The sequence below is a fragment of the Anarrhichthys ocellatus genome, unplaced genomic scaffold (genome assembly GCF_004355925.1).
Source record: "Anarrhichthys ocellatus isolate YVR2014 unplaced genomic scaffold, GSC_Weel_1.0 scaffold114, whole genome shotgun sequence".
NCBI classification, from domain to species: domain Eukaryota; kingdom Metazoa; phylum Chordata; class Actinopteri; order Perciformes; family Anarhichadidae; genus Anarrhichthys; species Anarrhichthys ocellatus.
In genome coordinates this window covers 165,654-192,690 of record NW_022280144.1, presented here as the reverse complement: position 1 = coordinate 192,690, position 27,037 = coordinate 165,654, and the positions used below count along the sequence as shown (strand labels likewise).

General features: G+C 42.4%; 1 protein-coding gene across 1 annotated transcript in view; it reads right to left on the bottom strand.

The window, feature by feature from the left end:
* The window catches only part of plch2a (phospholipase C, eta 2a), a 209,168-nt gene that overhangs the window by 50,204 nt on the left and 131,927 nt on the right, over nucleotides 1-27,037 (bottom strand). The window contains exons 3-8 of the mRNA XM_031876737.1: nucleotides 18,723-18,869; nucleotides 13,945-14,188; nucleotides 13,555-13,684; nucleotides 5,708-5,878; nucleotides 1,764-1,857; nucleotides 1,035-1,238 (exon numbers count right to left, since the gene is read on the bottom strand). Of these exons, the coding sequence (XP_031732597.1) occupies nucleotides 1,035-1,238; nucleotides 1,764-1,857; nucleotides 5,708-5,878; nucleotides 13,555-13,684; nucleotides 13,945-14,188; nucleotides 18,723-18,869 (990 nt within the window). The remainder of the gene's footprint in view (nucleotides 1-1,034; nucleotides 1,239-1,763; nucleotides 1,858-5,707; nucleotides 5,879-13,554; nucleotides 13,685-13,944; nucleotides 14,189-18,722; nucleotides 18,870-27,037) is intronic.

The following is a 27,037-nucleotide window of genomic DNA, read 5'->3' as shown; positions in this document are numbered from 1 at the left end:
ACATTTCTGTTTTTTTCTGTCAAGATGGGGTGCTGAGTGTACATTAACGAGAAATAAAATGAACTTTTTTGATTTTAGCAAATGGCTGCAATGAAAGAGTGAAAAATTTAAAGGGGTCTGAATACTTTCCGTACCCACTGTATATATACATACACACACAATACATGTTTGGAGGCTTTGATTGTGTAAATATACAGTACACACACACACCACTAGATGCTTTTTCGTTTTATAGCCCACTGATCTGTTGCATTTTTGGGAAAGTGTTCAGTGTAATACAGAAGTTTTTAAAATGTTCCCCATTTTAATAACGAAAACAGTTTACCAAAGTTGCAAAATGCTGCCTCAGTGCCCAGCAGGAGGACTGTGTCCGTCTTTGACACTTCCACTGTGGTCAGTCCAAAAGAAATGAACACATTTTACACTGTAGTGAACGTACACCAAACCCTGACTCCTAAACCGGGATATGAACCAAACTGACATCTGTGTACGTTTCACCTCTAATGTTAAATACCGTCAGCTGGGTGAAATAAAATATCACTTTAAACTGAATGCACTAAATCAGGTCCAAGCCTGCACTGTTAACCAAACTTTTAGTCCATTCATGACGAAGGGGGGAACCTCCCCGCTTTAATATTCATCCAGCATCCATTCATAAAATAAGAAATCCCTAAATCTGTGATTTGTTGAGCTGTATGATCAAGTAGAATTAATAGTATCTTCATGGTGTTGTTTTGCTTGTGCAGCTTTCTCCCTTTGGCTCAGCAGAACCTCCATGGTTTAGGTACAGTATGACACTGAGTGAAATAGTTTGTTTTTGTTTTTTAACCATGTTAAAAACATTGGATAAGAGATTTGAAAGAATATCAACAAGAGGATTTAGATCAATTTAGATTTAGAACAGATTCAATAAAATGCTCCTGAACCCCATCCCTAATGCAGAAAACTGACAATTGCAGCTTTGAGGCCCCGTTTTAAACTGTGCTTGTATACTATAACGTCTACATCAGTATGTTCCACGTGTCCATGCTGACCTTCTACACAACGACAGCCGGCCTGCAGCACCCAGGCGTACATGTCCACCCTGGATTGTGACATCAGCTGGTCACCCATCAGGTAGGTGTTGTGTGAGGAGGCGATGAAGTAGTTGCACAGCGGCTGGTTCATGTCCTGGCTCACGTTGTAGTGTTCTGGGTTGAAGATGTCCCCTGCCGGGCTGCGCATGTAATTCGTAATACCTGGAGAAAGTTTAACAGATACCATTTAACAACAATTTGAATTATTATTTTTCTATTCAATCCATTCTAACGTGTCTGACAAGTGGTCAACTGTGTGTCAGAGAATTTTTGAAAACGTGTCCGGTATCAAGTAGGAATATAACGATTTTTACACTGATTCTATTTTCACTCTTCCATCAAAAAATCAAATCCTATTATACAACACCCACAGTTATTTATTTACCGAGATGTAAATTGTTAAGTGATTCAATTCATCAACTTAACTTATGCCTGACATTTGGGGCTTTTTAAGTGCTGAAAACAAAGAATTAATAGTTATGATCAGGACTGATGTTGGTTAAATAATTAACTCAAAGTGGAAAATAATATTAACATATAGTATTTTCTATCAGTTTTAGGATGAGGACATTTTTTCCCTTTAAGGTAACAAGTAGGCGTTTTTATATATTTTTTTGCACAATAAATAAAACTTAGCAATTGCTAATCTTTGACATATCCCACACTGTGAAATTAAAGTTGACTTACCATCAATTCCCAGAACTCCTTCCTTCTGGTTCTCAGAGCACGGCTCAAACTTGTTGATAATCTCCAGGCAATGCTCCTTGGTCACTTTGGTCATCTACGAATTACAGAAATGCATATCAAACAACAATACAACGCATGTGCAGAAAACAAAACAATAATATGGGTAATTCCTCAGGCAGATTCTATGAGGATAATTTAGTTATGAGATCTGCTACATGTCCTCCTGTCCATCCTGGCAGCATCATCCAACTGTTTGTCTGGCTGCTGGTCTTTAAAGCCGCCTGATTGATCAATCAGATCCCATCTCTGTTAATCATTTAAAGGGGGCGGAGCAGTACCGGGACTCTCTCATAGTGTGTCAGTGTGTTTGTGACTGTTTGAACCAGGCTTTAGCTCATAGGGTCATATCCAGTCTACAAAAAGTCTTTACCATCCCTCTTCTAAACACTAAGCACTACCCCTCTCATCATATTCTGGATGAGACAATGCCGAGTAAATCCGACACTCGGCCGATTTTAGCCCAAATCCATTGTTACTGTGGAAACGCACCAAAAGGCTTGGTGAGCAGCAGAGAGCTTACATGCTGCTGCCGTCTCCACACCAACACGTGAACACACACAAACTCTAAGAGCTGTTCTGAAACAACTATGAGGGAACGCATACACATTGGGGCCAGCCAAAGAAAATCTTGGCTGACTGAATTATGACCAACTCTGCAAGCGATTGGTCGATGGGGAAAAACAATCTGCATGTTATCTCTGGATGACCTAAATCAGCCACTACCTGGCAGCCGAAATGAATTATAAATACAGAAAAAAGCTATTTGCAGCATATTAAATCATTTTAACCCAATTAGTTTACACTTAAACTGCACTTAATGACAGACTCACAGCTGACCAGCATCCACATTCACATGATGACTGAAAACAGAACGAGTTGCAGAAGCTGTCTTCGTGGCTGCAGTTCTATTATAAACAAAACGTCTATTTATTACATCAGTCTATTTACATCAGTCTATTTACAAAGTCTATTTATTACATCAAACATAATGAAACATGCCAATTCTGAAAAATTTACACTCAAAGTTTATCAAGTAGTGATGCGTGGGTCAGTGTTTTTTTATAGTTACGTCCACCAGACCCGTTATGAGAGCCAATCCACACCGCACAACCCCCAAAAATGTGTTAATCAACGACCAAACCCACAACGCATTATAGCAGCTCCATTGTCAGGACTGAGGTTTGAGACTAGGACAGAGACCCCTCCTCTTACAGGGTTTATTGTACAGCTCCTTTCTGCTTTTCATACACTGACGGCACACCAGGAGCAATGTGGGACCAGGGACACTTCCACATGCAGTTGGAGGATCGGGGAAGCTGGGGATCGAACCGCCGACGACCCGCTCCACCTCTGAGAGCAGCTACAGCTGTACACAGGGCTCTTTCTCTACCCCACCAATGGTTTGTCATGTTTTGGGTAATAATAGGCTTTTCAGCCAATTGTTTGTTGATTTATATACCAGCTATTATTTAGGTTATGCATCAATAGGTCTTCACAAGTCTAACAGTTGGTCTGAAATTACATGTTCTGTAGAGTTTCTTTATTAATAATACATTATCAGGATTTCTCGTTTATATATTGTTTACATGTTAAGATGATGAAGTATGATGACTAACCTAATCATGTGTTAGTTACAAGGTTGGTCCAACTACATTCATTGTGTTCTCTTCACTTCTGAAACCAAACGTTCAGCCTTAGTTTAGAACAGATACTGGCTATTGTTCTCCAAGAACACATTTCCGTCTGTTATCAGTTCCAGAGAAATACAGCAGCACTCTAATGGACACTTGAATACACGAAACTCGAAGGGTCGTATTTCTTAATGGAGGTACAAAGAAAGAGATAGTCTGTAGTTAATTATACCGGCAGAGACGACTGTACTGCATCATGGCATCATTTCCAACTGAACTGCTTCCACCGTTCTCTAATAACAGAAGGATAGTCATCTCATTTACAGCGCCAGAACTAAATGCTGAGTATAATTGGAGAAAAATACAGCCCACCTGAGCGGAGCCGACGGCGTCTGGCTATGCTAACAGAGCCTTCTACTTCTAAAGTGACTGCTTCTACACATTAAAACTGCCTGCCAGAGTGCAAATTAGCTGTAGGAGCGCACACACACTGGGTGTTTCAATGAAAACAAGCTGTTATGCTTATTTGCTTTTTTTTCTTTTTCTGGCGATGGTATCATTAGTGAGGAGATGTACTTCATCCTAAACCCCTTAACAACTGAATCTCAAGAATAGTGATAGTACAGTACTATTGCTAGTATCCCTGTTGGGCCCACACTGACTACATTTCCCTACAATAAGCACCACTTCAGGGGCCAAATGGACACTCGTTTAAGCTTTTGACCTCCCACCCCACACAAGGTAATAACAAGGAGCCTCGTGGGTATTTGGTCAGCAAAACTGTGAGAGAGCTGACATAACAAAAAACTGATGCCTTGATCACGAGACGTGCAACTAGAAACGTGTCGAACATGACAACACATTGCGTTACATATACGCACCACTAGAAAACACTTCTAGCAAGAAAAACAAGTAGCAAGAAACGCAATGCCAGAAACGCATTTAACTAAACACGTGTCTAACAAGACACGCATTTAACTAGAAACGTGCAACTAGCAACGTGTCTGGCTAGAAACGCGTCTAGCAAGAAGTGTGTCTAGCTAGAAACGTTTGTAGCTACAAAAACGTGCCGCTAGAAAAGCTTCCAACTACAAATGCGGAGCTAGAAGCGCGGCACGGGGCAACAGCTGAACCATTATTTCCCCACGTCACGGCGCACCTTCTGAGGGCTCCTTTCTTGCTCCGTATGCACATTTTTTCTCGTGGTTTTTAAATGCACAAAAAGTTTAAATATTCTCAACTTTCAGTGCAAGCGCCCCGCTCGCCAATGTCACAGTTGGCCCAGGCAGCCAATCAAATCAAGCAAGAGGTGGGCTTTGCTACTTTACCACTTCCTTCCTATTGTCAAGTGGTAGATGTGGTAGAACAGTGGTGCAGCAGCAAATGCAGACATGAGGTTGACATCAGCAGAATTTAATTATGATGAACTATGATGAACACCGCAGACGCACCACACTGCTTTGCCAAGGCTGATTAGGGAGCCTGTAGTTACTCGTCTCTGTGTGATCATGGCCTAAGATTCTCAAGCAGACCATGAGTGGCTGTTGAATTTGATTGGTTCAGTATTCAGAAAGCACCTTGAGCATCAACTGGCCATTGATTGTGTACTACTGCATTTATAAATTGGGATGATAGAAACAGAAATATCCATACTTAAAGGGATGCCGTCTGTTTTTCCCTTAACCTTTCAGTGGAGCAACTGTTTTGTAGCTTACATTAAAATTATAGGAGAAAATGTGCAACTGACAAACTTTCTGAAGAGTAGGAATTCCTAAAGATGTGTTGTTTTTTAAATCACTCTATACAGTTTTATTTAAACATTCACAAAGGGGGGGGGGGGAAATCATTAATCTCATATTAATATTGAAGCTCCTCCCTGGGACCAGCCTAGCTTAGCATTAAGACTTGAAGCAAATGGAAACAGCTAGCACGGCTTGAGTGTGGAGTTCGAAACAAGTGAGCTTACCAGAACTCTGTAGCCCATTCCTCAACTCCACTGCAGCCCAGAGGCTATAGGCTACATTAGCAACTACTATCGTGACACATACCCAAAACTCAGACCAAACCGTTGGCAGTCAAGTTGCATTGTGGGCAATGTAGGCCCCAAGTTTTTGACAAGGAAGAAGAATGAAAAAGGCAATATCCAGTCCAACCCGAATCCAACAATGTTGTAGGAGAGCAATGACAAAACAGTGGAGTAACTTTTAAACCTCAGTAGAAACTGAGAAGCTAAAATGCAGACCCAGTGTGTACCTTTTGCTCAGCCTCCAGGAAGCGGGCCAGGTCATCCGTGTCAAGGTGGTCTTTGTGGTTGCTGTAGGCGAGCATGAGAAGGTACAGATCCCTGCGGGTCGACATCATCTTGTAGAAGGAGCAGAACTCCTCAAAGCCCAACGCCCCCTGGTTGTCATCTGTGTCTGCCTCCTACACACCAGGTACAAGAAACACTTATTCTCTTGGTTTTACCCAACATTGGCAAAATGTAATATTCACAGACTTTTTTTTAAAACAACTGACATAAATACTTGCAATTCAGTCTCTGTTTGTTTGGCTTGCCACTTAGAACCCTAGCATTGAACGTCACAGTCAACCTTTTTTGTCAGTTTTAAGGAGACTAAAACTCTGGATATTTTCGTCTCGTCCTCGTCAAAGAATATTAATTTCACAAACTGAATCTTTCCAAACCAGTTTCAGAGTTACACACCCCAAGAATTTCAAGAGCCAAAACAAATCTTAATGAACCTAAAGCCCCATTTTTGCTGTCATTTATTTTTCTTTCCTTTTTGGCTGGTGTTATAATTAACTTTTATTTCATCAACGATGTATAAAAATGTAATGAAAACAATTGATATATTCAACAGAATCTTTCAATTGAAGGTATTCTACAAGATTACTGCTACTAAAAAACAATGTAACCAAATGTTTAACATTTAACAATCATTATGTTGATTCTGTAATGAGGGAGAGGAAGACCAGTTGCATTGGTTTGTGGACCAATATTCAAAATTCGCTAAAGCCACTCAACATTTTTTTTAAATTTACATCTCGAAACATTATTTGGGGGGAAATTGTCACCAGATAATTAGTACAATAACTCTGTTGGGCATCATTTTTATGTTCAAAGCTCGGTCAAGAATGTTTTCTGAATCTAACTTTCCTAAAAAAAAAAAAAACATTGGAAGACAATTTCTGTTTGGAGAAAAATAATACTACAAGCCATTACAAAGTAGCACAACACAACATCAAATTGGAAAAAAAACCTACAACGTAATTATTTGAATTACCGAAGGCACATTTAATTTTGTTTAGTTATCTTTTTGGTTCGTTTTTGCCCCATTGTTTGTTTCCTTCTTTTTTGTGAGGTTATATTGTCATGTTATCATATTGCCGTGTTTGCTATGGGTATTATTTTGCATGTCTAAAAAAATTAAATGTAGCCTGTTCCATCTTGCCCTTTTCATGAAAAATTAAGGTTGTTCAAATATTATTGGGGAAATTTGTCATTATCTAACATAACACTAGTTTGATTACATTTCAACTCATTATCTTTGTGTAATACTTCTCACTGTTTTCAGCTCATTTCACAATGATAGATTTGGATTGCTCATTATAACGAGCTGGAAAATACATAAGTCAGGCTACAAACGGCTTGGACAGGCCTAACGAGAGCACTGTGGGGGGGGTCACACCCTGACCCGTGTAATCCTTGCCCCTTCTTTTTACTGGAGCAGACTGTGACCGGCTCCATATGTCAAGCAGCACTGGAGGCAGCCACTCACTGGAGGGCGATGACGTCTGTGCTTGTTGGGATTGGCCTCCGAGCAGCTCAGTGTTCTGCACACACTGGGCTCACATCAGTATACGAGAGAGCGATACATCAGATCTTCCACAGAGGGCGAACATGATTCTATGATTCTGCCTTATTTATTATTTCACCATCAGATGTCCAACTGTACAAATGATTGCAATGTGGTGTGGGAATGCTTTCATAAAGACCTTCATATATAAATAAAGCCATCATTTTGGAGGGAAAAAAATATCTGGTGATCCATTTTCTGGATCTCATCCAACTTTTTTTATCTCCTGACTTAAGCAAAGGGGGAAAATGACAAAATAATCCCTTTAAATACCTTAATTTTGATTTTCATCTGTGAAAAAGGTAAAGAAAAAAAGTTTGCCCGGCAAATTTTTTTTTCCATTTGTAAAAAGTTTGCTCAGAATCATTTTTGTGTTTTTGTTGTTATAACAATTTCGGCCACAAGAATTATAAGCGCACCAATACCCGATGATTTAAAAAAAATAGATCACCAGAATTTATTTCTCTCAGTTGCCACTCAGGGCCGCTATACTTCTAAACTAGGTGTATTAAGCCTGAAGTGACTGAATGAATGGAAGTGGAAATATTGCATTAGGTGAAGAAATGGATGGATAAACTAAACTGAATGTAGATTGGTCACATCTGGACGATAGTGGATTCGATCAGTACATCTCCAGGAAGGAATCTACATGTTTACACTTTTTTCCATTGTCCCATCTGGTCTGCTTGCTATAGATTTGTCCACAGTGACAACTTCCGTGTCAGAGTGCAGTGGCAACTCCTATGAGGATGAGATTGCAGCAGGGTGCACACACCAATAGTAATGGCAGAAAGAAGGAGTGCATTCCGGCACACAGAAAACACTGTCATTAGTCCCCTCCACCAACAGGGCAAGAGCGTCAGTCTTCTGAATCCTAAATCAAAACTCGCTCAGCTGACACATTGAGCCTCCCAACTGTCAGCACCGTGCTCTCGGCCTGACTCAGCCCATACACGGGAAGCCAAATGACTCAGAGACACAAGACAAACACCTCACGTCACCACACCCGCCTGTTGGTTTTGCATACATGTCACTTAGTTGTCACCAAGTTGTGACTGAGCGACAGGCACAGATGCATACAGACAGCATTACTCACATGGCACAAGTTATTAGACGGTACCATCAAACACTGTGTGATACAGATTCATTTTGCTCTTAAGTGAAGCGAAGGAACTCTTTTCTTCTTCTTATTCAGGACACGTCTTAGCCCCGGGAGGATAACAAAGTAGCGGAAGCACAGCTGCATAACGGAGTCTTTTTATTGGACAGAAAACATCAATCTGGCCTTATTCACGCCCATTCATTATGCATGAACCCAGCCACTTAAGTTGTTAGCAGGCTTGTGCCCTATGTTTTTCAGCTCTACAGCTAATGTGGATTAAATCGTTAGTTAGAATTGCAGCTTCCTCTTCCTATAAAGCTTCCCCTCCAGTCTCCGCTGTAATTAATCATTGAACAAATCCTCTGCTGGAGAAGCAAACTTCTTTGCTGTCATTTACAACTCCAGCTGTCACATCCAACCTGCTCCAAACAACAAACCACTCAGACAACACAAGACAACAAAGGTCTGGGGATTGATACTTTACTGCAACTTCCCACGAGTTATGGGGCTGAGTATTGTTTAAAAATGACGATGCCAGTACCAATACCCCTAAATGAATACTGGTACCAATAGAATCATTCCACACCCATCATATGAATGGAAGGCGTTTGTGTGTCCCACTGTTTAGCTAACTCCTGGCACACTGTAAAGCACTCATACGACCCCGTCCTACGATGGGACCGCGTTGTTGCGGAAGTTTAACGCCCACCCTCCGGTCCCACCCCCCAGGTAAACACTGTTAGCTCTGTCAGCACTGTTGCAGTTGTTAGCGCTGTTAGCTGCTAGCCACCAGATCAGAACACTTGCGATTATTGACTGCTAGAAAAACCATACAAATAGTGTGTTTTCTTCTAGATCTTGGCACAAAAAGAATCAAATGCAGATATCGTTTGACTGGAGAACTTTCGATAATACTTGTTACAGGGTTATTTCAGTCAATACCTTAAAAAGTATTGAGTACCGATACCCAGCCCTAATGAGCAATGACACCGACATCGTAGTTAAAACAATCAACAGACAAATGAATAAGACTGTTCACATAATTCTGGAAGAGAACTGAACTTCTACCCAATCACCAAGGCTCTGTTGCTGAGCCACTAGAGGCAGGTGGCCCAAAAAGAAATGCAGTTTTTATTACAACTTGGGACTTTTTTCTTGGAGCTCTGTCCATCAGTGATGATATAACGGTAGTAAAAGTTAAAAAAAAAGATTAAATTAAACTGCAACAATCAAACTGCAACGGTAGCATATGACAGATATGCTCCCGAAAAGAGTCATGGTCCCCAGAGGATTTGAAAAAAAGAAAATGCTTTACAACTCAGCAGTTTAAATCCATTTCCACGCACTTTGCTTCACTATTGAACTCAGTCCTAAAACAACAACAACGACATAGTCCTCCTCACAGTAAATCACATCAGATCAGTGTGTTCAGATTAGTGTGTGCTAACTTGGCTTTCCATCATCAGACAGACAATGTCTGGCGGAGTTCCCCTTTGACTGCCCAGAGGAAATTAAGCTCTCAATGAGCTTACTCTTATATGGGAAATGTAGTGATGGACTTCATGTAGGTGGAAGAGCAAAGTATTTTAGGTATACTTCATTACAATAACACTGTATGAAATTATCAGGTGGCCAGTGACACACTATTTAAAATGTCAGTCAGTAACAGCTGAGAGGTTCAGTCCTTCCACCCTGCTTCTGTTTCCTCTGTGTTATTGTGAGTTCATATCTTAAAAGGAACAATTGAGAGGTAAAGGCCTCCTGGTGCACATGTAGGAAAAGCATAACATCCCGTAAATGTGCTAGACGTCTCAAGGATAAGCAGCTAATTAGGACTAAATTACTCCCAAGACAATATCATTCATTGTTTCACAGTTTTACAAAGCAAACGGTGAAGTGGTTATGCTTGATTGTGGAACATTATTTTAGTATCAAACTGTAAATTATCAAAGCAAAAAAAGACAGCCATTGAGGATAACTGCCACAATAACAACATTTAAAGTCAGTGCAAGTTATTCCCTCTGGCTGCTCATTTCTCCCTCCAGGTTGAACTATTTTCATCGTGATAGCAAACAGCTGACAGCAACAGTGATTTCTCTCATTGTTTGAACTGATGAAGTGATTTGGGTTTCATAGACTGAGATATGGATTGGATAGTTGAGTTGTGTTCATTTACGGTTTAATCTATGGGTATCTGGGAAGATTTATATATTCTATTCTATTCCAGTTAAAGCTATACAATCCTTTACCCTACTGTGAAACACATATCAACAGAACTTGACTTGCACTAAATGTACTGGACATTACTGGGAACTACCATGTATGTGCGATGCATATAAGGGTTAGAACGTTATGGTCCTATTTTGAATTTCTTTGTTTGTTGGTGTATTTCATATCATTTATCTTTTTTTTTATTCCATTTTCTTTCTTCCTTCCTCATTTGTCTGTGATGTATGCGATACCCTCTGGGATCAATAAAGTACTCGTTCTGTTTTGTTAAGATGCTCATCTTTTTGCCAAGTTTTTCTAATTATTATTCTTACTCTTATGTGAAAGAAGCTAGTTACTGACTGAGTGAATACATTCTACTATAATTGGTTTGATTCATCTCCAAAAATATGTGCCCCCCCCCCCCCCCAAATACTGGAACAGTAAAACCATTTTTCAATTCATATGCTTCACAGAATGAGTTGTTCAGCTTGAATATGTAATTTCATGATTACAAAAGAAAGCATGTCTACGTTGTAAACACAGGGTGGTTTAATGAAATGTAATTTAACGTACAGTTTCTGCACATAGTAAAACAAAGCCAGCACACATCAGCCTTCTTGAACTAGTTTATCCTTCAGCACATTTCTAAATGCGTGTGGCAGTTATTCATAAATTGTGTTACAAGCAGTAATTATTTGTCCTTCATTCATACTTAAAATAAACTGTTATTACATATAATCAGTTGTTAATTCATCAGGTCCACCTGACTAAAACTAATAGAGTCCAATACAACAGCACTACAATAAAGACTACCTTTATGATAATGAGCCGTTGACCGTTTATGAACATATGGGAGTCTGCAGGTGGATCTGATATTTGGTCTACACCTCATTGACAGAAAAGCTTTGGACAAAATATTACAAAATTCTGTCAGTATGAGAGAACTCTGCATTTCACAGGACTAAGAAGTTATTTAATATCATTAATATGCAAACGTATTCAACAATGTGCTGTAAAATGTGATCAGAATATGTATGGTATGTGTACCGACTTTAAACTGGAAAAGACGTCCGGTCCACAGGTGCCCCCCCCTCTCCACTGTAATTAGGTTAAGGCTGAAGAACTGGTCGAGAGATTGGCAACACACAAAATCGTCCTGAATGTCCACAGACACATGAGGGGCCAGATTGGTCCCTGGTGTGCTTACCCAGCATTACACAGGACACCATCTGTGTCCCAGCAGCGCCATATGGAGGACAGTCAACATGCCGCTGGAGTTAGCGACGGCTAGCTGCTCTGTTGGAGGAGGGTTAGAACAACACTATGAGCGCAGCGGCATGCTAATCCCTCTGCTGAAGAGGAGAGTTGCTGGCTGAGCTGTGCGTTTGCCAACATCTGCAGCGGTGGCAATCAGTCAGAGTGTCTTCACTGCTAACACGCAATCTGCCAGGAAGTAAGGACACACTGCAGTCTCAAGGGACCTGATAAGCCCACTTACTGTCTGCTGTGTGCTGCTCATTAGCTGTACAGTTTTATGAAACTTTTACATCATTTCTTATGAATGTTCAAAGTTTTAGACAACATTGACACCTGTGAAGTCCAATGCAAGGCGGATTTCTATATTTTTTATGCAACAACTTGTTCTTGTGTTGCTCTAGAAATCCAAACTTCCTGACACTCTACAATACTCCATAATGCCACATTTACTCTGCATGGTTTGACTCGACTAGTACTTTTCTCAATTTTGTTTTTCCACTGCAGATAGTTGGGTCATTGAGTCATAGACTATATGTAAGAAGTGGGCGTAGTCACAGTGACGTCACCCATTGGTTGACTACAGTTTTGAAGCCTTGAGTTCAGGCATTTTGGCTGTCGCCATCTTGGTTTTATGGAACCAGAAGTATTAAACACACTGTTGAAGGGTTAAAGTTGTAAGACGAAAACACGTACACCTCGTACCGAGGTGGTACCAAAAAAAAGGTACCAGGTACTATTATCAACAATTTTTGCCGATGGAAAACCCAAACTAAAGGAGTTGCAAGCATGTCAAGTTGAGTAGAGCCGTGCCTCTCCCTTTCTCTGTGATAGTTCCACTACAGAATTATTATTTCATCACCTAAAACTGAGACAGGAACCAGACCCGTACTGTTACTTTAAGACCCAACCTGATCGTACTTAACAGGTACTGCCAAATTACAGACACAAACTAGATTGGACACCCTGCACCACATTTCCTCCATTACTGACCATAGAATTACTGCAATAGAAATGCAATGCGTCAGCTTCTTTCCGTCTTCTAACTCAGCAGTATGTTATCTACTGACAACAAATGAAAGCCATGGATGCAGAGGACTGGCAAAGTCAGAGACAACAACTTGAATCTATATTTTACATTTTAAAGTCACTAAACAAGCTGCGTCTTTGTTAGTATACGTTGGGTTTTGGGTAGCAGAACTCAAGTGTGGGTTCAAAACTCTAAACTGCAGACTGAAGGTCTCCGATTGAACCCATTTCGTTGCTGACAAATGTCGCTAGCTGCCATTCAACCCAGCATGACCTTTGTAGCAGTGTTTCCCTAGACTCTACCTCCAGACGTTAATTGATAAGACTTAACAGCATTTTGTACTCTGAGCGGATAGATGATATACTGCAATCAGCAGCTTAAAATGTAACAACTTCTGTGGATTCTAAGGTATTTAACTGTTATTTCACAGAAGGTACTGGAAACGTAACCGAGTTGTGACATTTGGTCAGTATGATTTAGATTTGCTTCAAAGTGGAATTTTTCTCTCCCTGGACTACAGGATAAAGACGAAGGATAACAAGAAAATGCTTGAGTGGAGCAAGTGGCTGATTGGCTTAATAATAGTCAGGATTTTTACTTGCAACCTTTACACCCCGATGTAGCTGAGCCCTTGTTATTTCCGTACCTTGAACATCTGTTTGACCTTCTGTCGGGGCAGGTTGACGTTGAGCTTGTGCAGGAGCTGCATCACCTCGCCGATGCTCAAGCTGCCGTCGCCGTTCTTATCAGCCTCGGTGAAGGTCTGCTTCAGCCATGTGATGACACGCTGGGTTAAGGAAAGGCAGCGTGAAGACATTTAGTCTGGTAGTTAGTGCGGCTGCTGCTTTTGCTGAAGAGTCTAAATACAGGAACAGATAAACTCAGACTATCACACTTTAAAATGAAACTCTCCACAGATTTCAGCCCCGTATAATTTTGATCACGAAACTCTACATACGACAGACATTCTTTACAGGAAGTTGTAACCTTAATTCACCAGCCAGATTATCAAACCAGCTGTAGAACTGAAGGATATTGGTCTCTGGTGCGCTGCCTCTTGTCCAGGCTGTCCTCGTCGCTGATGCCCGCCATCAGATACTTGAGGCCCGTGATCCAAGTCCGCGCCTCCTCTCCGGTTCTGGACACCAGGTCTAGGGACTCCATGTGCTCTCCATAGTACAGGCTGAAGCAGCAGTTGGGGTCGAAGCAGCCCTCTGAGTAGCGCTGGAAGATCTCAGACTGCTTCCCCTCACGCACCTCCCGGACGGAGTCCACGGAGACTGTCGGAGAAAAACAGGAAGTCAGCTAGTCAGTGGTGGAATGTGACAAAGTACTACCACTTCGGGACTTTTCAATCTGGTGGTACTTTTACTTTGCACAATTTCAATGTACTACCTGCACTACATTTCAGAGGGAAATATTGTACTTTTGACTGCACTACATTAAGCTTCCTGCTAGTAGTTACTCCTCAGACACCAAACATTTGGTGAAAAAAGAAAGAGTTAAGTTATTGGATCGTAAGAGTGCATTAACAGGAGCCATTTGGACACCTCATGACTGCTTTGGCTTTTGATACTTAACGTACATCTTTGCTGCTAATACTTGTGTACTTTGTCAGGGAAATCTTCAACACCGGCCTTGCAGTTGTAATGAAGTACTTTTAAACTGTGTTGCTAGTGTTAATTGAGCAAATGTCTCAATAGAGGAAGTAGACCTCCAGGCCTCCAGGCCTCGTGGGCCATCAGAAGCCGATAGAAAATAAAACCTATTTAAAAACACACACACACACACACACACACACACACACACACACACACACACAATAGAGCAAAACTCAGTTTATTAAACCCTTCTGCAGTCTTTAGCATCCTATTGGTTTTGAGTATTCCCCCCTCTGGGTGAGATAGTGAATTAATTTTTGTGGGCATGGGGATAGTTTGATGGGACTTCATGATACGCAGGATTAAAAATAGTCAACTCAACGAGCAGAGAGAGAGAGCGCTCTGTTTATTAAGATGCAACATTTATGAGATGGAAATGACATTTTACGGGAAGACACGGCCTCGAGCCATTCATTAGTTTTCCCCCATGACGGCAGAGCGCACGGTAAGGCCTTCTGCTTCTTGTTCCGCCCGCGTGCTGTTTTGAAAATTCTGCGGAGGTTCATTCCCCAAAAAACCCCCCACGTCCAGAGGAGATAACCACAACACGCATCTATCTCGGTCTCTCTCAGTCATACATGGATGACACAATATTTACCTCCACGCTCATTAGTAATGCAGCCACACACAGCCTCCCTCAGGCCGTACGGTATAGAAGCTGTGGTATTGTGGCAGTTGTATGTGTAAATATACGATGTCGAAGATGTCCTCTACATGATATTGGACATGCAGCTGCTGAGCTGTGCGTGCTCCCATGTGGCTGTCAGTGATGTCCTCAAATCCTGCAGCTGGAGACGGGCCTGTGCACATGCTCCTCCTGACTGCAGGACTTTGGTAAATGAGGAGTGTGCAGCAGGTATCTGGTAGATAAAGATAACTACTACTACTACTACTACTGTGTTATAATGTGATGAGCTGCTAGCTGTAGGATGAGGACGTCAGGTAGGCAGTCTTCAGAGACTCAAGACTTAAGTACAATTACTCAAATACAACTTAAGAACACATTTTAAGTACTTCCATTTCCTGCTACTTTATGATACTGATTTTACAGATTTAGTCTTTGCTTAATTTATAATTCCAAAAGCCTCGGATTCTGGTAGAGAAACATTGAATAAGCCATACTGGGAAGAAACTGCTGCCGAAAATGCAGTTTTTTAGACATTTGGTAAGAAATGTTACATTAACACGAGGAGTGTAACAATACACGTATTCATATTGAACCACTCGGTACGAGGCTTTCGGTTCGGTACGCATTACAAATCAAACAATACGTTTGAATAATACTTGTGCATTTGGAAGCTTAAATTGTGGGAAATATAATGTTCTCTCGGTGGAGCCACTGCGCTCAACATGGCAACCCACCCAACGTAACAGACAGCGTGCTCCATCATTGTTCAAAGTAACAAAAGAACATACTTTATGATGGCTTTTCTGCTGTATTGACCCGTGCCGTACGGAACCACCACTGTATTGTATTGAACCAAACCGAGAATGTTGTGAACCGTTATAGCCCTAATTAACACCAGCATTGATCTTAATGTAAATGTTCACTGGCCCAATGTCAGGGCGAGCGAGTGGTGAGGAACAGCTGTCGGGGCACGAAGTGAACCGGACAAAAAGTTAAAAACTGCAATCAACTTAATCACATCCTGAAGGGTTATGGTGAGCATTAGTTGACATGCATCTACCTAGTTATTTACTGATTTAATGCACCAGCTAGCTAGCAAGCACGCCAAGTGACCAAAATAAAACACACCCACGATGTTGCATGACCAAAAGGTGCACGCTGGGTCTGGCTAAATGCTAAAATGCTCGTGGTGGATCCTCCAGCTGTGTGTTCACTGAGGAACCTTTACCCTCAGTGTCATGTTATTTCATTCATGTGGCTTCACATGAAGGGTCTGATCACACAGAGTGGAAAACACAAAACTGACTTTTTGTTGGCCAGTCAAACAAAGTGCTTTTTGCCGTTTGCTGGGTCTTTCTTATTATTCTTGCTAGGCAACCACCAAAGGACTGCTCACGTTAACTTAACCCAAACCATGAGCCGTACGCTAGTACATTTGGTGAGAAATGTCAACATTAACGCAGTACAGTCATATCAATGAGTTCACTGCTAAAGTTTCCATGAAAGGACTAAGAGAGGGATATCTGATTCTGCATGTTTACGCATTTCCTGTCACAACAGTAAGCTAGGGAGGGACATGCTTTCATGTCTGGAAGTTTTACAAACATTCTTTGACATCAAAAACACACCCATGTTCTTTCAGACCAAAGCTGGTGAGGTGGATTCTGATTTGAAACCCTAAATCTAAGTACATGTTAAAATGGCTTCTGACTAAATTTAAAAACAGCTGACCCAACGAACACAAACTAACACTAACTGTGTTTGTAAGGGCTTTGTAGCTGCCTGGTTTTCATGCTCAAACTCTACATTTTGGGTGTGTTGGTTATTTTGGGGGCCAGAAAGGACAAATGTCGTTGCCAGATACACAGGACAGCCGTCAGTGTGAGAGCAGACCTGAAGCCTGCAGTGTCAGTCTGTCCCAGTGGGCGCTCAGTGAGAAGCCTCACAGAGAGCTGCCAGACAACAGTCTTCTTCTTCAGTAACGGAGACCTGTCAAGGATGCAGGGGACACACACACACACACACACACACACACACACACACACACACACAGTGTCCGTCTGGGTGGGACTAAACGCTGGGAACATGCATTCGTCTACTCAACAGAAGGCTCGACTCTGTCACCATCTATTTACAGGTGCAGAGCAAAGAGAAGACGGCCCATCACTCCTACTTGAACGTCAGATTAGCCGATCTGTGTGGAAGCTGGATTAAGATAAATGCTCTGTGAGGAGTGCCCCCGCTCCGCTGTGATAAAGCAGCTTAAACAGGAGTGCCTTCACACAAAAAAAACAACGCCGTTTCTCAGACGCAATCAGCTGAAGAAAGTCTAGATTGCACCATTTGTGTTCATGTTTTACTCATCCAACCGTAAAAGGTGTAAGATTTAGGATCAATTCTGTGACTTGGTTTTCAGCATCTTTGCAGAAAGCCCCCCCTCCCCTGTCATTTTCATTTAAGCGGCAAGTGTGTGTAAGACACTGTTTGGGCAGATTGAAGCTGATGAATAATTAAGTCGACTTAAGAAGCTTATTAAATCCAGGGCTACAGAGGAGGGAGAGCAACAGGAAACTGAGCCCTTAAGTCCCCATGAGGCCCCCAGAGCTGCCTCCCTTTATTCTAAAACACTGTGGGAAACTGTTTGGTTCTGCTCATTGCACATACAGCATGCAAGGGGAAATAAATGTCCAGGTCTAAAGAACAGAAAGGGGAATGTTTAGGAGAAAGAACTAAAAGAGCCAGCTGAATACCAGCCTCATAAGACTTGTCCCGGGTCACCAATATGTAGACTCAGTGAAGGCGTTTTTCCTGCGGTGGATAAATTATAGAAATATTTACCTGGGACATGCTCAAACTATAGTACAAGTAGACTCAAAAACAGCAGATGGACTCAGTGGCATCAGTTCAACAGCATTAGAATGTATCCACTGTTTGCTAACAGAAGCCACCAGAAGCTACTGGCCACATCAGACAGAGAGGAAGCAAACAACCTGAGCGAGGGCACGTTTTCTTCCATTAATGAGCCACCAGATTCTTGTGCACTAAAATGCTCACAGAGATAAGTGTGTACACATGTGTTCACACTGTGACACATCAACCTCTCACTAAAAGTTGCTCAATCTTAATCATGCAATCGCACAGTTGATCGGCATTAAATGATGAGTTCAGGTGATCAAACTGCTCGTTTGTCAAAAGAATACTCGCAAAAAGATTCATTGAATGAAACATTTAATGACTCTGCCAACAAGTTAAGACATTAGTCTGGTTAACAGAGGTATGTATTTAAGACTAGTTGAATTGTTGAAGGCCGGCTAGGTGGAGCATCTTAGAAAGAAGACACATGAAGATTCAGAGGATGCTCATGGGACACCCGGCAACACTGAATGAGCCCTTTGCCCGTCACATGGGAGATGACACAACGGCTTTCCATAGGTTTGAACCATGAATACAATGATCCACAGGATTAAAGAGACATTTGATATGCTGTTCCCTGGTGACTGGAAGAACAAAGAAGAAGACACTCACTCTTGGCCTTTTCGTTCTTGCGCGAGGGCCTCCAGCGGATGCACGACTTGTGTTCGTCCAGGAAGAAGAACCGCACCAGTCCCTTGGAGCCACCGCGGAGCTTCACCATCTGGGTCCCCATCTGCATGGAGCTCATACATTTCTCCACTGGAAGCGAGAGAACAAGCCAGACAGAAGGAGAAGAAAAAGAAAAGAAGGGTTGCAAAGTTGTCAAAAGAGAAAACCGCTGGTGTGTGCAGTGCAACTGAAAAAAAAAAATAAATAAAATAAGAGCGTGACTGACGTGCATACGCGACATGTTCATTCAAGGGATCGAGCGTCTGAGCGTCTATGCAATTTTCCAAAAAATTCCATCTGGGCTCTCGTTCTGAACACGGTTATTTACTGATACACTCACATGAACACACGGCAATGCAAAGCAAATGCTTTGGATATGCCTGTCACTGCTGACAGGGGTTCTGCTGGTCCCGTGGGAGGGAGAGAAAGGGAGAGAAGATGGCGACAGCGAGAGGCAATTTCTCCACCAACAGCCCTTTAACAAAGTCTCTACTTCACACTGTGGACTATGACATAACAAGTACGGCGGAAATCAATAAAACCAGGCGCTCTTTTTAGATGTGAGGATCTCTATAGTGGCCTACATTTTATTGAAATGATTCTATACCTTCTAGTAACAAACCAACGCTTAGGAAATAAGGTTGGCTTTAAAGAGACGAACGGAGGCACTGAAAATACAGCCAGTGTCCTTGCCTTTATTTTGAGGGCAGAATTTGACAGTTCCTGCACAGGAAGCTAATGGTGAGGACAGACACATGCCCTGCCCTGGGCAGCGGTTACACCCCATGTAGACTAATATCAATCATCAAGCGGTGTGTCACATCCTATCAAACTATTTCCATGCAACATGCAGGAAATCAGGCCAACTCAGCACACACATGACTGTCAACATGTCTGCTGCTGAGCACAAGTTTCTCAGCAGCTCAATAGTTCAACTCTAGAGAAAGGATTTACAGTTAAGTTTCAATTAAAGCTGGAATTTAACAACAAAGCAAGGACTTTTTGTCTGTGTGTGTGTGTCCTGTACATCTGATCTACCTAATATTTGGTGGGCGTATTGCTGGGAAGTAAAGGACGTGCAGTGTCAAAGTTGGTGCAATTTGACGAGTGGGGCCTTTACAGACGACTGCTCATTGGCTGCAGTTCACCTTTGCTGGATGCTGGACACACTAAGGGGCCGGTCAGCGAGACGCGTCCCAGCAGGAGCGGACGCTTCAAAAACGTCACTTGTAAAGCGAGTTGGGCAAAACAGCTGATGAGCAGGTGGAGCGGGGGTGCATGCGCAACCAAGTGATGAAACGTAAATAATAGGGGGGGAAAAAGTGAAGTAGCCTCTTGCTTGATTTGATTGGCTGCCTCGGTCAAGTGTGATATTGACGGGCGGACTCTGTGAAAGGTTTTAACTTTTATGCCTGTCTAAAAAGCAGCATGCGGTGCAAGACAGAAGGGCACGGCAGGCCCATAGGAAAACAAATGCTTTGCGGGTGACGCGTCTCGGTAGGAACGAAACCTAACCGAACTCTTCTCAACTTCCCTGGGGTCATGAGCGACGACGTACCGAAAAATAATGCTTTGAATTATGTATTAGGATACATGATCTTAGCCCTGATTTTCCACACGCTATCAGCTTTAGACAGCCCCAGATAAGAGGCTAACTTGTTGCTCACTCCATTGAGCAGATGACAGATTCATATCATCTCGTGATAGAAATCTATCGAAAAAGAAATTGTGATGAGTGAAGGACTTGAAATATTCTTAGCTGCAGATAAGATTACATAATTAACTCCTGAACACGCTCAAATTGAACCTGCTAAAGCAACAGACATTGTGTTGAGTATGACAGGACTCTGTTGTTGTGCTGAAGGACTAAGGGCAGTGGGAATGTACGCTCTGCTGAATTTATCCAGACAACAGGGAGAGATGGAGCGTGTTTTGAGCTTGCACTGTAGGGAGCAGGTGAAGTTGTTAGCCTTCATTCCACTACCCTACATTAAGAGTCAAACGTATCAACACTACATGAATGCACATTTAACCCTCTGAACACTGAAAGGCATGTTTTCTTCAAACAACTAAAACTACACTGTTTATCACAGCCAGGAGCTGTGAACTCTCCACTGACGTCAGGACGGCAGATTCGCTGCCCATCTTTCGGCGCAGGCTGAAAACTCACCTCTTCAAGAAGGCCTACCCTTCCACTTAGCACTTACTTAGCATCTATTGTATTCATACTACCTTATTGCACTTATTGTTTTTATATTAGTTTGTGGCACTTATTGCATTCGTTTGTTTCTGCACTGTACGTTGACTCTGGTTTATGCTCTTAGATGCTTGTTTGAGGAAAGGACATGCACTTATGACTTCTGGTGACTAGTTGTTCTCTCGAAAAACGATGTTGAATACACCTATTGTAGTCGCTTTGTAGTCGCCTCTGCTAAATGACTGTAATGTAATGTAATGTAATGAAAGCCGTCACGAGCGCTTCCATCTAAAAAGCAACCAAAACGAAGCCTAAAATGTTGATATTTCATCAAACACATTTCGTTCTACATGTCATTAAAAATCTCGCCCCGAACAAACCATTTGCTTTCACCAGATCTTGTAAAAACATTACATTCTGCTCTTCTCAGCATAACTAGGAAGCCATGATTGATTCACCTGTGACCAACAGTCACGTGACAGAGCAGAGCAGACAGGAGAGGCTGTAAAAATGTTCAATAAATATATAACATAGAGCCTCCAATTATTTTTTCAACATTGCTAACATTTGTGGGCAGGTGGAGAAATGGTGAATATATAGATTCCAGTGTTTTCCAATAAATTATCAAAAAAATTGAACTAGCTATATTTTTTTTCTTCTTGAGGATTTATGGCATTGTAACTGTGTTATTCTGCACAAAAGACAATGTTTGAGTTCCCTCTACCTCTAGCCATGACTGTGCTGTTTCCATAGAGGTGCAGGACTTACAGAGAGTAAAATGTGACTGGAGCAATTAACACCCTAAAACTGTTTGGGGTTCAGATGGTTTTCATCAAGTTTGATGAGGCTGAAAACACTGAGAATGGGACCTTGACAGTTATAACCTGGATCACATTTTGACTCATTTGACCTGAATGCTACATGCAAAACTATCTGCAGTGTGGGTGAGTAAACCAGCAGTGATGGATTGCCTTTACCGAGCATTGATTCTGGCCGGCTGTGGAGAGCCCGCCCTCAGGGTGTTGTTAATGTACTTCAGTTTTGTTCCGCTAACCTCTGCTATCGAACTCCTGCTCAGAAGCAAATCAGCAAAGTGCACAACTCAACAAACGGCCAGAGCAATGTTAGGTTAACAATACGAGCCAACACAACACTGGCCTAATACACGATACTTTAAAATATAAATGCCAATGCAGTTGACACCAGGACGGTACGGGTGTCAATCCGATGCAACTATAACACATGTCATGTGATATAAAGCGACCTACACCACAGAGCAGTCTCTCCATGCTCAAGCCAACAAGACAGCCAATAAAAGTCTGTTTGTGCCCAGTATCAGTACTGTAAAATGTGACCGGACAGTAGGACATCCTGGTATTTTTGGCATAATACTGCATTTGACATATTATATAGTGAGACATACTAAATATTTTTCTGCCATACTGAATAGTATGGGATTTCGGGTATCGGAACACACTCCTGTTTTTTATTTTTTATTTTACAGCTTGCCTCGACTAGGTTTCCTCTTTAGTCGGCTTCAAATCCAAAATGTTGCCATATTGGCACAGTTTGATTTTTCTTCAAGACCCTAAAACCCACATGAACTTTCTAGTACTCAAACGTGCATCGTGTGCCTCTTGCCCCCTCCCACCTCTACTGGAATGTGATCTCCTTCATGTGGCCTCGAATCACGGCATGTCAGACACTAGTGGTCTCTCTCTCTCTCTACTTTATTAGTTACACCTTGCTAGTGACCGGGTTGGACCCCTTTTGCCTTCAGAACTGCTTTAATTCTTCATAGCATAAATTCAACAAGGTGTTGGAAACATTCCTCACAGATTTTGGTCCACATTGACATGATGGCATCACGCAGTTGCTGCAGATTTGTCGGCTGCACATCCATGATGCAAATCTCCCGTTCCACCACATCCCAAAGGTGGTCTGTTGGATTGAGATGTGGTGACTGTGGAGGCCATTGGAGTACAGTGAACTCATCGTCATGTTCAAGAAACCAGTTTGAGATGATTTGAGCTTTGTGACATGGTGCATTATCCTGCTGGAAGTAGCCATCAGATGGGTCCACTGTGGTCATAAAGGGATGGACATGGTCAGCAACAATACTCAGGTAGGCCGTAGTGTTTAAACGATGCTCATTTGGTACTAAGGGGCCCAAAGTGTGCCAAGAAAATATCCCCCCCATCATTACACCACCACCAGCAGCCTGAACCGTTGATACAGGCAGGATGGATCCATGCTTTCATGTTGTTTACGCCTAATTCTGACCCTACATCTGAATGTCGCAGCTGAAATGGAGACTCATCAGACCAGGCAACGATTTTCAGATCTTTTATTGTTACATGTTGGTGAGCCTGTGAGCCTGTAGCCTCAGTTTCCTGTTAGCTGACAGGAGTGGCACCCGGTGTGGTCTTCTGCTGCTGTAGCCCGTCTGCTTCAAGGTTCCACGTGTTGTGCGTTCAGAGATGGTATTCTGCATACCTTGGATGTAACGAGTGGTTATTTGAGTTACTGTTGCCTTTCTATCATCTCCAACCACTCTGCCCATTCTCCTCTGACATCAACGAGGCATCTTCGTCCACACAACTGCCGCTCACTGGATATTTTCTCTTTTTCGGACCATTCTCTGTAAACCCTAGAGATGGTTGTGCGTGAAAATCCCAGATCAGCAGTTTATGAAATACTCAGAGCAGCCCGTCTGGCACCAACAACCATGCCATGTTCAAAGTCACTTAAATCTTTTTTCTTCCCCATTCTGATGCTCGCTCTGAACTTCAGCAAGTCCTCTTCACCACGTCAAGATGCCTAAATGCATTGAGTTGCTGCCATGTGATTGGCTGATTAGCTATTTGTGTTAACAAGCAATTGAACAGCTGTGCCGAATAAAGTGGCCGGTGAGTGTATGTATGCATGTATATATATATCAATTAGTTAAATTTTGTTTTACAAAGTTAGGAAAGAAATGTTGAAGTTAAGGCTGACGTTGCTTTACACATAAAATAATGATCCAAGTCAGCTTATTCATTTAACACTGGTATCGGATTGCTACTCTGCATCAGCCAACACCCAAAGTCAAATCAGTGCATCCTTGCGTGTGTGGAGAGACAGAGAGACAGACAGACAGAGACAGAGAAAGTGGAGCATGAGGCACAGAGAGGCAGTACTCTCTAGTACTGTGGGGGTCTGGGCTCGTTGCCGTGGTTACAACATCAGATTTAAAGCATGAGTGAACGTGGAGGAACGCTGAACGTTAACTGGGTGTTCAGCTCCATTAATGAGAGCACAGGAGAAGCCTCATCGAGAGTGATAACAACTAATCAACAAATCTCAAACGGAGATCACTCAGAGTGGTGCATGTGCAATATTGTGCTCATTTGAATCGCAAATCGTTTGACAGACAATATTTTCATGTGAACAATGCAGAGGAGCGTCTGATCCATCCTTTCTCACAGGATGTTTTAAAAGTACGAGACTTTCACCCGGGATTCCGGAGTCCGTGTCCCAATGAAAGCAGAAGTCTAGGCGGATCTCTTTTCAGCTAGTGTTTAGAACCACTCAGTTTGGAAATGCTGCCTTCACATTCCAAACTCTTAATATGTTTTGTGAGGAATCTAAATGTTTTCAACCACACCCGTTATAGTCAACACTAAAGTTCAGGCTTGTCCATGTCACGACCTGAACTTCCTGGCAGGACGCGGTTGCCATGCGAGGGGCTGACCTACATCATCGCTGCAGTACTTAACAGCATTAGCAGTCTTCATCTTCTGTACAGTGACGACGGTTAAGAGGCATTTAGATCAAATCTTGGGCATTTGATTGGACCTGTAGAAAGTGGGCAGGCTTACGCTATACGGAGCTACAAAGGCACTGTGAGTCAAACATTTGAAACCGTTTTACTTTTTTTTTTTTAACATATATTTGGCATCTAAGGAGAGCTATGAGGTGGCTTAGTCCAGGTGAGATGAGCGAGTGTCACCTCAGTGCTACAGGCCACGATGTGGGCCGAGCAGCAGCTACTGTCAGGGCACCAAATTAAGCCAGAGGGATTGTCTGGAGGCCATATGTCGCAGACACACACACACACACACACACACACACAGACACACACACACACACACACACACACACACACACACACACACACACACGTCATTCCATGGTGCAGATGGCCGTTTAGCTGACGTTAAAGTGGCATCCTAATGAACACTAACGGTGGTGTAAAGGTTAAACACAGAGACACTTTGACAGTTGGGAGAATAATGAATGGCACCCTCCTTGTCCTCATCGACTACTGCCTTTCACAATAAAAGCCCTAGACATATGCACTATGTAACCGTTTACTGGAGGGAACTCAAATTCACTCACAGCATTTAACTCAATAAAATATCTTATAGTATCTTAGGCTATACAACAGTTTACCGTCACACGCTGCCCTGTGTTGACAGGATCCTGGTAGTTGGTCCTCTGCTTGCGTCCATCTGTTGGAACCTTTCTTTCAAAAAGTGCTGTTAATGTAGCAAATTCGCCTCACTGCTGCTTTAAATAGTTTTGTTGCTAAATATTCACAGCAGAGTACTGAAAGCAAGCAGGTATTTCAACACTTGCACTAACACAATGAAGACAGAACTTTGTCTGATGAAAAATAGAAAAGTTTGTATTTTTTTTTATCAGAAATGACCAATAACACTTTAATGGTTACATATCAAGGCAGAGAGTCTCCTAACTTCTCTAATCCACATTCTATTTAGCGATGATCCAACACCTCAACAACAACAGCTGTCAGATGTAAATAAAACCTTGTGATCTCACCCTCAAACACACATCTAAAGGCCAATATCTCTGATATCAGCCAGAGGAACTCTACTCAGACTATCTGACAGAGCTTACCCACGTAGCCAAGCCTCCACTTGGAGAAAGCCACAATGCTGCTGCCTATCCAGAAGAGCTCCTCCACTACGTGGGATGGAGGGGACTGCTGCTGGCTCCTACACTCGGCCACCTCCTTCGGTTTGTCCCCGTCCCCCTCCGGGGAGAAAGCCCCTCTGGGCGGAGGTCCGGCCTTATCTCCGGTGGCGATGGAACACATCAGGGCTGAAGACACCGAGCCGATGGGGAAAAAACTGTTCCTCTTGGTTGTGTCCATTAAGAATGACTGAGTTTACAAGTTTCTGCCTAAAACAACTAATTGCATTTCAGGAAAATAATGTTGCTAGAGTTAATTACGGATGCCAAAAATACACATCCACCTAAAATACTTTGGAGTAAATGAAAAAAGCAAAGGGAAGAATTCCTCTCAGCCTCTGAATGGTATCAACAGTTGGTCAATAATCTTGTGATGCCGTTGCCTCAGCAAACCTGCTTACTGCGAGTCTCCTTCCATCTCACGGACCAAAAAGATGCAGGTTTTCAGAGCGACAATTTCTCTTCATGCTGTGCCATCACTTCTTTATTTCTTCGTCAGCAGTGCTGGAAACGGATTGGCTTCTCATGAAAGACCGTTGGAAGAGCAGAAAACACATGGAAGCACAACACACACGGTAACTGTGCAACATGTGTTGGGCGGAAATCCCAAATCCCTACGAAGCAGTAATCCGGGCCGAGGAGCTTTGCTCTCTGGGTCATCGTGAAACACGATGACCCAGAGAGCGAAACAGAGGGTCAGGGAGGCTGGTAGGACACGATAGAGCCCTAATAAAGACCTGGCTTCTTTCATGCTCCAGGACCAATTAAAGAGTCCGTTTGATGTCACAAGTCGTTTCCTCGGAGGGCTCTGGGCCAACGGAGTTCTGATATTCCCACACCTGTCTGCAGCCCAGCTCCACATGAAACAATCCTCTCCACATTTACCCTGCACTCTCTCTTTATATCTGGCTCTGCGTTATCAGTACCGATTGGAAACTGTAATTCACAATTTCAGTGTGTTTCTAAGTCATTTAACTGCATGAGAATCGCATTATTTTCCCCTGTGCTCAAATGTTGATGCCAATATACTATGTTCCTTTTTATGACTCACAAACCTTCAATTTGCATTTGTCAAATCTGCCCC